This window comes from Lissotriton helveticus, chromosome 11 (genome assembly GCF_964261635.1).
Source record: "Lissotriton helveticus chromosome 11, aLisHel1.1, whole genome shotgun sequence".
Taxonomy (NCBI): Eukaryota; Metazoa; Chordata; class Amphibia; order Caudata; family Salamandridae; genus Lissotriton; species Lissotriton helveticus.
This window is the reverse complement of record NC_136072.1, coordinates 122,709,576-122,724,731: the sequence shown is the minus strand read 5'-3', so window position 1 is coordinate 122,724,731 and position 15,156 is coordinate 122,709,576. Positions and strand designations below refer to the sequence as shown.

General features: G+C 41.9%; 1 protein-coding gene across 1 annotated transcript in view; it reads right to left on the bottom strand.

Annotated features, from left to right (window-relative positions):
- ATP11B (ATPase phospholipid transporting 11B (putative)) overlaps positions 1 to 15,156 on the bottom strand; it is a 602,728-nt gene that overhangs the window by 297,993 nt on the left and 289,579 nt on the right. The window contains exons 16-17 of the mRNA XM_078665453.1: positions 12,794 to 12,867; positions 12,601 to 12,704 (exon numbers count right to left, since the gene is read on the bottom strand). Of these exons, the coding sequence (XP_078521579.1) occupies positions 12,601 to 12,704; positions 12,794 to 12,867 (178 nt within the window). The remainder of the gene's footprint in view (positions 1 to 12,600; positions 12,705 to 12,793; positions 12,868 to 15,156) is intronic.

Genomic DNA, 15,156 nt, shown 5'->3' with positions numbered 1-15,156 from the left:
TGAATATCAAAAGTAAAGGTTTAATGAAAAACTCAAAACCCTATCACAACTTGGCTAATATAGGTACTGTTTTTGGATCTAAATACTTGTTGCAAACACTAAAAAGTAACTGACCAGGATTGAGCCCCTTGGTGCATGAGCTTCAAGTGGTCTAGAGGAAGGGGCACTCAGATCACATAAAATAGAAAAATATAAGAGACAACCAGTTGAGCAATATTCTTTTATCTTCAGTCTTTTGGATTGTTACTAAGTATTGACTAAGCCAAAAAAGTAGTGATATTTATATTATATTAAGATGGTGGGTAAAATGGAAAAGTTCCTTCAACTGTTATTTGGAAATGTATTTTAAAAAGAACCATACTGAGTACAGAACTGGTGACCGTGTTAAACTACATTTTTTTCATTGCTTTCTTTTGCCCCTAATGCATTTGATTTTAGGATGCAGTACCCTGATTACTTTGTGACTGCCTAAAATATCTATTTTTTTTTTTTTTTTTAAACAGCCTAAAATTACCTCAGACTCCGCTTTCACAAGGCAGGCAGACGGGGTCAGCAAGTGAAGTTTGGGGGCTGTTCCTGATTCAAGTGTCCCGTTCAAGACTGCAAAGGCAGAGAAGCAGGTTTAACTGAATTAATTTTGCCAGATCGTCTACTACAAGGTAAGAGGAGAATAGGCTCACTAGTGCTCACAAAGTGACCCTAAAAGTACTGCCATTTATTTGCCCAAAGTCTGGAGCATAGCTCGGCAGAAACAGTGGCATTATTTAGCACGTGCAAGAATTTTCATTGCAATTTAGGGGGAGATTAAATGGGGAGAGACTACCTGATGCCTGGCCACTTTTGTTTATTTTTTATTTCAATCTTTTTACGGTCCGCTAAACATCTGAGGTTTTATTTACTAAAAAGTGGAAGTGTTTTCAGTTTTACAAAAGAAATGCATTTAGTAACAAAAAGTCAAGTTACAATAATGGGGTAAAATCTGGAATCAATGGAACTCCTACAGAGGAGATATATGCGCACCACCCCTTCCTGATGTCCCCGATGCTTCACATTCTCCCTGATCCGACGTTCCATGATTTGTTCTAATTCATATGTTTTACAATCTTTGGTCTTTTTCCCCCAATTATGCCCCCCTCTGATTTTTAGGTCGCGGTAATATCCGGTCTGCCGAAGGCAGAACCGGAAGTACCGAGATTTAATGTTTCTTAGTGTGGACTATTTGTCCCGCCTCTGTTTTTGCCTCTCTCCCATTGGCTGGCTTCCTAAACAGAGGCCAGCCATTGGAGGAGAGAGCCGTCCCTCCGAATAGGCTCCGTCTTTTTCGGATTTGGGGCCGTAAGTTTTGCTGTTCTTTAGACAGTGACGTTGTCTGTCACTTAAAACAGCAAAACCACGCCCCGAATCCGAAAATGGCCGTGTGTTTCTCCGAGGCATTTCCGCCTTGCCTCGGAGAAACATGGTCGTGTGGAGCGCTCCTCTCTTGTGTTTTTTTGTCCTTTGCAGACAAGCAAGGCCATGTTAAAGGAGTACGTGCAATGCAGAGCACATCAAGCCCAAGTCTTTCAAGGTCTCTGTTTTTTTTATTCTTTAAACGCTGAAATTCCATAAGATTTGCTTCACCGCTCCATAAAGGGTACAAGCTGTGCGTGGCATTTTCGGAAAGCGTGTTCAAGGTTTCCTAACCATGAAGAAATCTCCCGTCGTTAATTCTTCCGGCTAGATTTATATCCGCTATGCTACTCGGAAACGCGGAGATGGACACACAAATTGCGCCTCATAAAACGGGAGCGGAAGTGCGCCACCCGCCAGGAGCCTGCCGCAACACACGCCACCCCAAAGCTGCAGTGCTTCTCCTTAAACAATTTGTGGTTCGCCTGGCACACACTACAAACTGAGGCTTCCGAGGTCTCCCCCTGGCGGTGCCCCCTCTCCTGGCAGCGGAGGTTACCCGGGCTGGGCGATCACGAGGGTGGGTAGAGCTTTCGGTGGCTGTCGGAGCTGTGAGACTCCGGCTCAGGAGGGAGGGAAACTTTTCGCCTCATACAAAACTTTCCCCGTCCTCCCCTCTCTCAGGGTGATGTGTGCCCCGCACAAGACAGGCGGCTCTGCACCGAAGGAGTGCTCCAAGGCGCTATATCGCGGCAGGTGCAGCCGTGGGTCGGGTGATTGCGCGCCGGTCGCCTGCCAGGCTGGCACCGGTCCCGATCTGAGAACAGATTAAAGATGAGCAGGGCTGCTCCGGCGAGCCAGGGCAGCCGATCCAAGAGTGACAGCGGAGATGCGACGCCTCTCTCTCCCCCCTCCGGCCCCACAAGTCTGTAGAGCAGGTTCCGCTCAGAAGTCACCCTAGGCGCTATTGTGTTGCAACTTGCCCTGCTGCGGGTGCGGGCGATTCCCACGGGCGGAGCGGAGGCGAGACACTGCTTGCAATGTACAAGGGGAGAGACAGGCAAGGGGCTGTCTCCTACAAGTGACCCTACCACAGACTCATCAGAGCGCCACCAACCTGTCTCTTTCGCCCTGGCATCCGTCTCTCTAATAAAATGCGTTCTCCGTCTATGGTTTGAGTGAGGCCTTTCTAGGCTGTCTCTTCCTACAGTCTTGGTCTTTCTACAGAGTACCTGTGTGGAGGCAGCTGCATAGGCCATCCCTTCCACTCAAGCCCGTCTCTGAGTATGAGAAGTGGCTCTCGGGTGTCTCTTAGACCCCGACATCGCCTCTGAGGGGGAGAAGTGGCCCTGGGCGGTCTCTTATAGTCTCGAGTTCACCCCTGTCAGAAGGAAGCGCACTGCGCTGCCTGTTCCACAGTCTGTGGGTGTGAGGCGGTATGTGCATTGGACCGTCTCCCACACCCATCCCGTGCTGGGCTGTCTTTTACAACCCGGAACAGTCATTTGAAGAGAGAAGAAGCACCGAGTGGGCTGTCTCTTACCCCTCTCTTACACCCATGCCCGGACACTCGCACTCCCCTCTCCCCCCAGGGGCGCAGGGGCACCACGAGTGGACCTACGAGGAGCAGTTCAAGCAGGTAGGACCAACCTTGCATGTTTAATGTACCGGCCCCGAACAAGCTTGCCAATTTTACCTACTTGTTACTATTATTGAATGTAATGATTCTCAGTTCATCAGTTTCACAAGGAAGAATGTCTGAGTTGGCTTTGCTGGGTTTCAAGATTGAGAGCTGCAGCGCTCATCAGATTTCAATAGGAAACTTACATTTTGATGTCCTCCGGGTGCTGGCACACACAAACATCACATGCAGCTGGCAATGCCAAGTTAAACGGCAGGAACGCCTCCCGCCTTTAGCCACCACTCACACATAGTACCCTGGGCTATAATCTCCACCTGGAAGCAGCGTGGAAAACGTAAAGGTATGAATTTGTAGACTAGATTAGTTAAGATCATGTGTGGTAGCACCAAGTAAAGTTCCCCCAAATTCTACGTACCTAGAGGTAAAAAGATGCCAGATTAATTAACACGCACTTCTAAACGATAACGAGATAAAGAGAAAGTACTTTATATATGTATCCAAATTGGCAGTTGGCAATCTAATCGGTTACACCCAGGGTGGCAAAAAAACGTTTTCAAATATGAGTATTCTATTTCCTACTTTTGGAAGTTGTGAGTAAAACGAATCCTTAAGGAGTAAAATAGTAACTGTAATTTTGTGATGGAAGTGTATTTAAGCATTTAGAAAACTAAAAATCTATTTGAAATTTGTAACCACGGGCACCTAACCTTAAGCTAGAATTGCTTGTTTTCTAGCTGGAAATTCATCTATACGAAAAATATTTTTGACCTTGAGCGGCCCTATTTAAACCACACGACAACACACGGAGAATATGTTCTTGTACCACAACACTACTGATATTACCGATTTAGACATGTTACTAGGACAGTGTGTGGAAGCTTGCATAGAATTTCCCTTAATTGCTGCTTTTTTGTCCTGATGGGCATTTTGCCTGATCATAGGGAGTAAAACGGCCCACCTTACTCCCTTAGCTTCAGGTCACTGGAAGGAGAAGTGAGATTGAAGTTCTAGTAATTCTGGCTTACCTGTATGAAGGTTCTGCCCGCAATTTCGGTCATTTTCTGTTTCTGTATTTGTGCAGTAGCTGCATAGAAAGCTAAAACTGACAGACTTGCGCGTTAGGATTATCAAACCCAATGCACAACCCCTTGCAAAACAGTTTGCTCTTACACCAAAACTACTACTGATTTTCAGAGATGCCAAAAGGCCCACTTAACCATTAGCCCTTGCAGTGCTTGTATCCTAACATCACACACCATCTGGGAATTACGGGCACATTTTAATAATAAAACAAGTAGACTACAAATCCCACAAGGCAGCACGTGGACCAGATCACCTGGAGACAGTCAGCAATACAGTGTCTGCTGATTTCGGTTACATGCATTTTTATTATGCATTTGAAATAGTTCAATGCCACAAAATTGTTGTGCCAACCAGTTTGCCACTATAGCGGATAGGTTGGCTCTATTAGGTTATTTATTATTTTTCATCTTTACTTGTTAGCAGTCACAGGATCTCCATGTCTCTTAAATAAAATAGAAAAAGAAACACACCCTAGCCTTTTTATTTGGTTTTAATCATGTTGTGTTAGCCATTTCAGAAATTACTGCAGTTTCCAATCAAGAACAGCCCTGCCTCCCTTCCTCTGAGCACTTGATTGTGGGGAGCAGCTTCATAATGCGAGCGGAGAGTAAAAGCGGGACGAATTAAGAAAAAAACAGTATGTCATATTTTCCAACATTTCTAGTGGGAATACCCACAGTCGAAATGCATCCCCATCGAGGCTTACGCCGCTAATTTGTCTAATTGCATGAAATAGTGGTGCGAAGCTGAACTGAGCACACGACGCTGCTGCAGCGAGGACTAATGCAGAGTCTAAGAAATACTCTGCAGCGTTTAACTCGCAGTGCTGTCTGGATGCAGAGAAATGAGGGTAAAAAGGCTCCTCTGTTAAAAGTAATTACAGGCCTGCTGTAACTGTTTGTCTCTGACATTTTAAAAACTTGACTTGAAACACAAAAGGCCAATGAAAGATTATTTTGTCGTACCGTATAAAGTAATGAGCCCTTACAATTTGCATTACTTCCATAAAATAACAAGCCACCGGTCGAGATTTATTTGTTTCGGGCTTAATGATAAATGGATGCCTGATTTCACAAGCTTGTGTGTCCTTTCACTGGATCTTGTAGGCTTCAGTTTACTACTTATTCTGGGGAGAATGCCATTTGTATTTTTTTCCTCAGGGGGGTTCTGCAAAAAAGGGACATACATAACAAATACTTTCAAACTATTTTTTGAGTGGGGGCATTTAACTGGTTGCCCAACCTCGCGAACATTCACATGACGCACCTTCAGTTTGAGTAGTGGCCCTAACCTATCTTTGTATTTTAAAAAAAAATCACAACACCATCACAATGATCAGCTCCAAGTACCTTCTGGCAACTGCAACACACGGACTCCTGGTGGTGGTTCCTCCTGATTCAGTTCTTTCAAGCTTTTGCACCCCGCTTATGAATGATCTCAAATGGAAACATTTGGCTGCACGCCCCAAGCCATCAGTTCCAGTTTATATCTTATCCAAATGTATACCTTGAAAGCACTAATCACACCATCCTCTAACATATATTAATATAGGCATGAGGCATCCAGATCCATGGTTGTTTTAGAGCATACACGGTGGCCATGTTTGAAGGGAGGAGACACGCCCTTCTCCGATTTCTACCCAGTGTTCTAACCACCACTTTTTCCAACCTTTTGAGGAGGTGGGGCACTTACTGATGCGATTGTACCATTACCCCTACTTAATTTCACACTCTCCATCGGTAACTCTCTCCCAATGTCATCATAGCCCTTTTTGGTTATGAGCACCCTTGTGACTTGATTACATTTCATATGAATTCAAAAGAAGTGAAATTGAGAGGAGCACTCAAGCAGGATCGCACTAGAACATCACTTTGTCCGCTGTACATAGTATATGTTCTGCTGCCTGTATCCTGCATCAATGACTACTTGAAAAATGCGTAACATCCACATTTTCACTCCCAAAATTCATTATTCGTAAGAAACCAAAGGGACAACAGTGGGCAGCTGTGCTATGAGTCTTGTCATCGTGGAGAGTTCTGAGCTATTGAACACCTGCTATCTAAACTCTTCTCCTAGGTGAACTAAAAGGATCGAGTTGTCCGAAATCAACTCCTCAACTCAGCCATCTGTATCAATGATCACCTCCTCTTGAGATGATGGTAGATCCACCTTCCCCCCCATAAGCTTCTTAAGATTGAAGGTTTCAGAATCAGCTTCCTCATTTTTATTCGCTCAGCCATAAAGACTTCATGGATCCTGTTGGTGGTAGTGGGGAAGTCGAATCTTAACTTAATTTGCTTTCTTCCTACCCAACAGTTGTTTTAGCATTCAGTAGAGATTTTGGCATGTACAATCAGCTCTCAAGCAGAGCCACTGTAGTGTTTAATTGTCATATAAATGTTACTAAACTATAAGAATATGGGGCCTGTGACTAGTGTAACTCAGGACCCTGTCAGGCACAGCGGCCTGATAAAGGCGAGTCTTGTTTGTCCCAGTTACATATCTGGACTCACCGAGATTCGCATGCGCGCTATCCTGAACTGATGGGCAGCAAAGGTGTGTATTTCAATAAAGGGGATTTACTATCAAAATCTTTATACACAGGTATTGTTTTGTAGATATTGCCAAAAACCTTTTTTTTTTTAAAAAACATTTTGTCTTGTAAGACAGTCTAAGAGGCCATTTTGTGAGGGAAAAATTAGTTTTGTTTGCATGGCAAGAACATTTCTCTTTAAGGTGTGGATTTATGTAGTTCGAGCAGTAAGAAAAAAGAATTCATAATGAAGGCACTCTAAATATTCATTCAAATGATTAATCCAGATTTCAAGTTCACTCAGAGAGGACCTACATTTTCAATATTTGGCCTGTAAAAAATCTGTTTGATGATCTTCGTCGCTTTCAATTCAAATGTCAGAATTTTTCTGAAGTTTCTGGAGCTCTAAAAACATTTGCCTGTTTTTCCACATTCTCTTATTGCCTTCTCCTAAAAAATGGGGGGAACTTCATAGGAACTGATATGAACAAATTTGCTTTATTCTTGAACTGTGCAAGCAAGTGACCACAGTCCAAAAAATGTAAAGGATATTCGACTCTTGAAACTTGGTTAATTCTAGAAGTTGCTCTGTGAGTGGCTGAGTGTGTGTGTGTGTGTGTGTTTGTGGCTCTGTGTGTGTGTGTTTGTGGCTCTCTGTGTGTGGCTCTGTGTGTGTGTGTGGCTCTGTGTGTGTGTGGCTGTGTGTGTGTGTCTCTGTGTGTGTGTGTGGCTCTGTGTGTGTGTGTGTGGCTCTGTGTGGATAGCTTTTTTTGTAGGTGGCTCTGTGTGTGTGAGGGTGGCTCTGTGTAGGTGGCTCTATGTGAATGACCGTGTGGGTGGCTCTGTGTGGGTGGCTCTTGTATGTGTGTGTGGGTGGCTTTGTGTGTGTGGCTCTGTGTGGGTGTAAATGCAATAGGTCATGCATTTGCGAGCGATTACGCTATTGGCATTGTAAATGACAATGCCATTCATTTAACGATTAAGCTATTGGCATTGTAAATAACAATGCCATTTATTTATGATTAAACAAAAAAGTCATGAGCAATGCCAATAGCTCTACCTTTAATAATGCCGAGAACATTGCATTGTAAATGCTTGTTTGTTGATTGACTTGCATTGTGATGCTATTGCCTTTTCCTTCCCGCTCAGAAAAAGCACCTGTATTGTAATGCTCCTTTTGCCTTGACTGTTTGTTTTCTTTCTATATAATAAAAAGAGTTTAAAAAAAAAAAAAGTCAAGTTACAATCCTGAGAATCTCCATGGAAGGATGCGGGGGAAGTGAAGAGAGGATAAACATTTCTACTACTAATAGAGTTTTCCTTTTTCTCTGGCATATACCTATACATACAAATGTGTATTGTGTTTTATTAGGCATACTTTATGAAAGAGTAAAGATTGGAACCGTAATCAAAGGATCTGCAGGAAAGTGATGTTAGTATTCTCGGTTTACAAGAAACCTCAATTGTTGATGATTTATATGCTCAGGATGTTGTGGGATTTTATAAATGTGTTTCTCGCTATTAACTGGATGATTAAAAAAACGGTCTAGCTGTTGTTAAAGCTTCCACTAAGTTTAAATTGCATTTTCTTATCTATAAACTCTGATCTGATTATGGGGTTAAGACTGAACCCTTTTGTAGTAAACCCGGAGATTGAACTTTTTAATATTTACATTGCTCCTATGTCCAAATCTAGCGATAAATGTGAAGATTGTTGATTCCTATGAAGCTTCTCATCCCCACAGTAAAGTAATATTAATGGAGTACTATAATGCATGGATAGCAAATTTGAATTACTTAATGTCCGAATTATCCTGCATTAATTAAGTTTGGTAGCTAGGTTTTCACAATATTATATTATTCCAAATTCAACCCTACTACAATGGTGAAACAAGTTGAACCTAGTTAAATTGAATGGAAAAACAAAAAGTCAACTCCTAGTTGTTCAACATGGCATTGACGCCGTACTATATCTATTATTGACTACGTTTTTGTATCAAAATACTTAGCTATTGATTTTCCCAATCTAGTGGTCTGGGACAGAGCAAATAGTGATCATAATCCTCTTTTCAGCTCATTCAATCTAATACTACTCATGATTAGTAACCAATAACCAACTGGTATAACCTGCTAACATATTTAGTCACTGAATGGCTATGCGGGTCTTTAAAAACATGTGTTACCTTTCCAAAGCCTACACTATAAGTAAAGTATCAATCCATGTGATGATAAAAAGTGTTTACCTATTAAAAAACTAGGCACCTTAAGCCATAGCCAAAAGAAATATCATGCGTCTGGTTCTGTGGGAATGAAACACTTCCTAAGAGGAATCTGACAACATTTTGGAAATCTGTGAAACAAGCACTTGCTAAAGACATACTGAAAACACTTGTCCAAACAAACATTTCTGGCTAGTCCTTTCTGATGCTTTATGTGCCATTACCTTACTCTTTGTGTTGAACGTTGCTTTACTCCATCAAGTCAGGGTCTAGATTATTCCCTGATCTGAACATCTTATTCTTAAATGTTTCTGCCATACAACACCATTAAAAGCATAAGGGCCAGATGAGGTCTCAACTGCTTTAATCCAAAGAAACCATGGATTGCCAAGTTTGTGTGTCACTAGTTCAATGGTTTGTTTTGACGATTATTAAAAGGCGCCATACTGACCCCCTATCAGGGTATATGCATTTATTACATTCAGTAGGTAAACTATATACAAAATAGCCTTATATCATCTGAATTGATGATCATAAATCCACGGCTTAATCGCCTTTGAACATGTTTTTTTTTGTTTAGTATTTTTAATTTCTTGACTATTAACATGCAACAAATCAATTACTGCGCTTACGCTAGAGAGATAAAATATAGGATAACAGGCAATGATTCCCACCATACCTCCTTTATCAACAGTATCACAGCAAATACAAACTTTTGCCACACTCAGAAGCAATGCAGATGATTGACTCCCAGAGGGAACATCACTCGAGGATAGAGTAAGAGACCAGTCAAATTCCTTCTTTAGCAGTTTGCCCACGATTGCACACCAATACTAAATATCATCAGAGATCCTTTCGAACAATGTGGTTTTAAATCCAATTGTCAAACAATTAATAATATTTTGACTTCAAGACTACTTTGCAAAAAGTATATCTTGCACCAAAGCATCCTTTATATAGAGCGTTTATTGATCTTTCTATATGGTTGATCACCCATTAGTATGGAACAAGTAAGAGGAATTAGACATTCTTTTTCCCCTGTTAATGAATGGAAAACTTGACTCTGATAAATTGGTCAGGGCACAACTAAATATCATAAATGACTTTAGTTCCCTATGTCAGCAAGGAAAAGCTTAAAGAAGAGATGTGTTTTGATCCTATTGTTGTTTGCTCCATATCTTGCCACTTTCACATGCAACTTGAACAAGGTACGTTCCTTTAGATCCCAAAATTAGGCTCTCAACCTAATACTTTATTGATGTATGGGAAATAGATCGTGGTGGTTGAATTAATGCTAATTGACCCAGATAAAATGCTCATCTCTCCAACAACTTGGGAATAAACACTTCCAAATGCATGTCTCAAAAATAGAAATTATGGTTTTTAGTACATATGTGTTGTAGACAAATCTTACTTGAAATACTGATAACCTTAAAATTGTATAGAAATATGTTTTTTTCTTTGGTTATGTTAGTCAGAGGAACACATACTACAAAACAATTCTTCCAAACCCAAAGTACTAAGGTATTAATAGGACAGGGTGTGTTAAGCTTCTTTAATGTTACTGGAAGACTAGAGTATGGCTACATGTTACAAGATCAATACTGCTAAAATTCCTTCCATAGTGACTTATTGACTAGAGTGTATATCCCTATCTGAATATACATCTCAAGAGGAAAGTATACTTTGCAAGTGTTTCATATCGGTATGGAAGTCTGTTTATTAAAGCGATTTGATTGGAATGGTGCATTGTATGCACTGTCTGCAGGTGTCTTGCACAAATTAAAAATACTTGGAAATATATTAGGCATACAGAGACAGGATTGTTACACAATTTCTGAGGTAGTTTTGTTCTTAAATTTACCAAATCTAACCTTTTTTCCTTACATTTACTAATTTTTTTAATTATCCAAGTGTTACTTTGGGAAATAGTCTGATCTTTATGTGCCTCATTTTAATCATCAGTTTAAAACTTGATTAAATAGAGTAATCATCTTAAAACGAGTTGAGGTAGATCTTGAAAATGAAATGGTGGAGAAGATGGTGGCCACAGGAGAGACTACAGGAACGTGAACAATTCCAACTGTAGACGAAAGAGACCTTGGAGCATATGTTCATTTCAGAAAGTTTGCAACAGAAAATAGGAAGAGGGTGGATTCTTAGGTTTTTGAAAATTTGAGAATCTTTTGAGTTTTATCTGAGATTTCAGCTGAGGCTCTGCAGGCAGAGACAGACGTAATTACGTCTCTATATGGTGATGCAGCTAAGAATGGTTCTCCTCTTGCCTGTCAAGCTTCTGAATTTCTAAGAGACCACTTAAACTTGGAGATCCGGGCAGTGGGAATGAGATGGCTGCCTTTAGATCACAGAGCAGAGTGAACACAGTACTCCAAAATGAGATCCTGAAAAAGAGTGGGCTATGGTGCACTGTGGCTTCTTTGGTTCTTCCAACCTCAGCCAAACTTTGCAATCTTAGAATCTCTAGAATACCCCTTAGAGTCAGTTGACAAAAGTGTAATGCTGCTTTTTGCAGATGGATGCTGCTGAGGTCTTCTGGTCTACAATGAGAGGATGGTGACAGACTGATGGGAATGGCTGGAGTTGTATCTCACCTGCAAACCTGGGGACGTCTGCAGTTTTTTCTATGTGTCTAGCCAATTGTTATTGCTCTCTCAATCACTCCTTCTTCTTCTTCTTCTTCTTCTTCTTCTTCATCTACAATTGATCTGCTATGAAATAAGTCCCCTTGAATCACAAACAGAGCAAGTGTGCATGTGGAGAGTCAGTCCTAAGTACTGGAAGCACATGTTCTACGGGTTAACTTCTAGGAATAGGGACGCAAAAAAGTGGTATCCTGAAATCCAGGGACATGCAGAAATATGGGAATGACCACAGGGAGTCAAGTGGTAAGGGAACTCTCAGCCTAGGAATGAGAAGCCTGATATAATAGGTACAAGAATGAGCCTGTGCATATTGTGCACATTGCAAAATCAGGGCTACAAGTCCTCAAATGTAGAAATAGGTAATTGATTAAGGAAGCTGGAAGCAAGGCTATAAAGGAATGTTAGTTCATTACTCTGAGCTTCCCTATTGTTTGAACTTTGAATAAATATCCTAGAAAGAAGAAAACCAAGCTTTCAGAAAATCTGGTAACAAAATCAACTTCAGATATTCTTCAGCTTTCATTTTAATAGCACTTGTTCCTGTCATCTAATGTGATCCAAAGGTAACAAGCCTAAATTTTAGCACAGCCTGCTCAGTCTTCCATCATTCTGATGTCAGTAAACTGACTACCAATTAACTGAGTTAGTAGCAACACTGGCTAATTAAATAAAAAAGTGTTTTAAGAAGCTCTTCATGTAAAACAGGCTTTAGTTTATACTATATGATTAGACAACATAAAATGTCCACAGTTAATTGAACACCATAGAAAGAACAATGCCATTCGAAATGTAAAGCCTGCTAATACCTTAGCTGAACCATACAAAAATGTTATACTGCCTGCAAAAATACTTCTCACTTCCATTCGAATTCTAGAAAAAAGCAATAGAACTAAACACAAAAATCAAAACATCTACATAATAACTAGAAAACCCAAAACTGCACTGCACAAAAGTGTGAGTCTCTGCAATCAATGTTTTTATGGAGTCAGAGAAAGTAGTGCTACTCTACACACATGCTCGCTTAATTAAAGATAATCACCCTGTATCAAATTTACAAATAGTATATCTTACCAAAGCAAATTCATCAACATGGTACCTCGTTTTGTTTATTTCTCCACTCTTGGCATTAGGGAGAATGGCAGATTCAGCTCCTTTTGTAAATAAAATCTTTTCACCTAGGAAGGATAATGGGCACAAACTTTATATAAAACAAGAAAGAAAAAAGCAATCTCTAAGACAAATTTATGAAACTTGATTTAATTACCTGTTGGAGTCTGCACTATTACGCTCATTCGCCGTCGATTTGGATCAAATTCCAACAAATGAAGCAATTTGTACCTTAAAAAAAGAGAACAAGAATCGTACTTCTGCTGTTTGACATCTACCTTACAAATTGGCTTCAAATGAAATCAAATGAAAACATAAAATATTAGATTTGAGAAGATCAGAAAAATGTCAAGGAAACAGAAATGAATGGTACTGTTAAAAGTTCTCAAAACCAATGCATGCAATAGGGATGAGTAATACACAATGAAATGATATATCTGTAAGAAACATAGGTTAGTTTTAGATTCCTTACCTTAGAATTACCCCCAGGCGTCAGACTGGATCCGGAGAATTTTTTCGTCAGCAGTACCCCTGCACGTCGAAAGGTGGTATCAGTCGGCTCTGCGTTCGTCATGGTTGCCGGGATGACATCGCATCAGCTACTTAGATGCCGCCCTCACATGCTGACATCAGTTCTGTACACTACTTTCCAGAAGCGTAGAGCCATGCAAGTCAAGGACCACTAGGGCCCTGATAGGAAATCCTTAACCCTAGAAGTCAGTTCGCAGAACGGGGAGGATGGGTGGGGCGGTAAGGACTCTATAACTAACCTATGTTTCTTTCAGATATATCATTACCGAAGGTAAGTAACTTGTTCATCTGAAAAAAAAAACAGTTAGTTATAGATTCCTTACCATAGAATAGATACCTCAGCATTACCAACTCTGGAGGTGGGTCTGCAAACCAAGTTCACACCAGAAAGTCCTGGAGAACAGAACAGACAAAAAAGCTGTCTCTCCACATTTGGCTGTCCAAGCAGTAGTGTTTAGTGAACGTGTTTAGTGAACGTGTGCAGAGATGCCCGCGTAGCTGCCTGACAGATGTCATTGAGGGGGACAGTAGTAGCTGCTGTCTCCCTGGTGCAATGGGCGCGCGGCCCCACAGGAGGCTCCTTCTTTGCCAAAGAATAGCAAGCCTTAATGTACAAATAACTCACCTAGAGATGGTCCGTTTGTGCACGGCTCGACCTTTCCTGGCGCCCACGTAGCCCACAAAGAGTTGGTCATCCACCCGGAATTGTTTGGTGTGATCCAAGTAAAAGGAAAGCGCCCGTTTTGGCTCCAGACGGTGGAGCCTCCTCTTCTTTTAAAGGATGCGGAGGCAGAAAGAAGGTGGACAAAGTGATGGTTTGGCAAATGTCGATAGAAGTAACTACCTTGGGATGAAAGGAAGGTCTGGTTCTTAGTACAACCCTGTCCGGATGAACAGCCAGGAAAGGAGGTTTTGTAGAAAGAGCCTGGAGCTCACTCACCCAGCGAGCAGAGGTGATGGCAACCAGAAGAGCAGTCAATAAGGTAAGAAGTCTGAAAGGACAGTTATGAAGTGGCTCAAAGGGAGCACACATAAGGTAAGTCAGAACCAAGTTCAAGTCCCACTGAGGCATTATGAAGGGAATAGGAGGAAAAAGATGAGTAATGCCCTTGAGGAAGCGATTTACCACATTGGATTTGAAAAGAGAAAGCTGATCAAGAAGCCTAAGAAATGCTGAAATGGCCGAGAGGTAGCCCTTAAGAGTGCCCAGAGCAGAGCCCTGCTGGGTCAAAGAAAGAATGAACAAGAGAACCTCAGAAAGAGGGGAGAAAGGGGATCCACAGTCTTTGCTGCACACCATCACACAAATATGTTCAATCTACAGGCGTATTCCATCTTAGAGGAGGGATGCCTGGCTGCGAAGATAACATCACAAACTTTGGGAGGCAGGTAAAATGACGTCAACTGCCACCGCTCTGTCTCCAAGCAAGGAGGTGGAGGCTGGACAGGTTCGGGTGGAGGACCGTCCCCTGCTGCTGCAACAGAAGATCCTCCCGAAGAGGCAGTCTGATCGGAGGGTCGATGGCCATGTGTAGCAGCTCAGGATACCAGACTCTTCGTGCCCAATCCAGAGCCACAAGAATGACTTGGGCCCGGTCACGCGTGATCTTCTTCAGCATTCTATGCAGAAGTGATATAGACGGAAAGGAGTATAGAAGACTGCAACTTCACTAGTGACGCCTTGAAAATTCCAGCGTGCTGACATTGCGCGTTCTCTTCGGTGGCGAATGGATCTAACCAAGGCGCTACCCACTGTTGAAAGAGACCTTGCACCACCTGCGAGTGAAGACACTATTCGTGGTCCATCATGCACCTGCGGCTGAGTTTGTCCGCCCTGGCGTTCAGCGAACATGTGAGGTGTTGAACCACCAGGGATATGCCCGGATGTTCCAGCCATGTCCAGAGGCGGAGGGCCTCTTGACAAAGGGTCCTTGACCCCACCCCGCCTTGTTTATTGCAGTACCACATGGCGGTGGTGTTGGCTGTGAA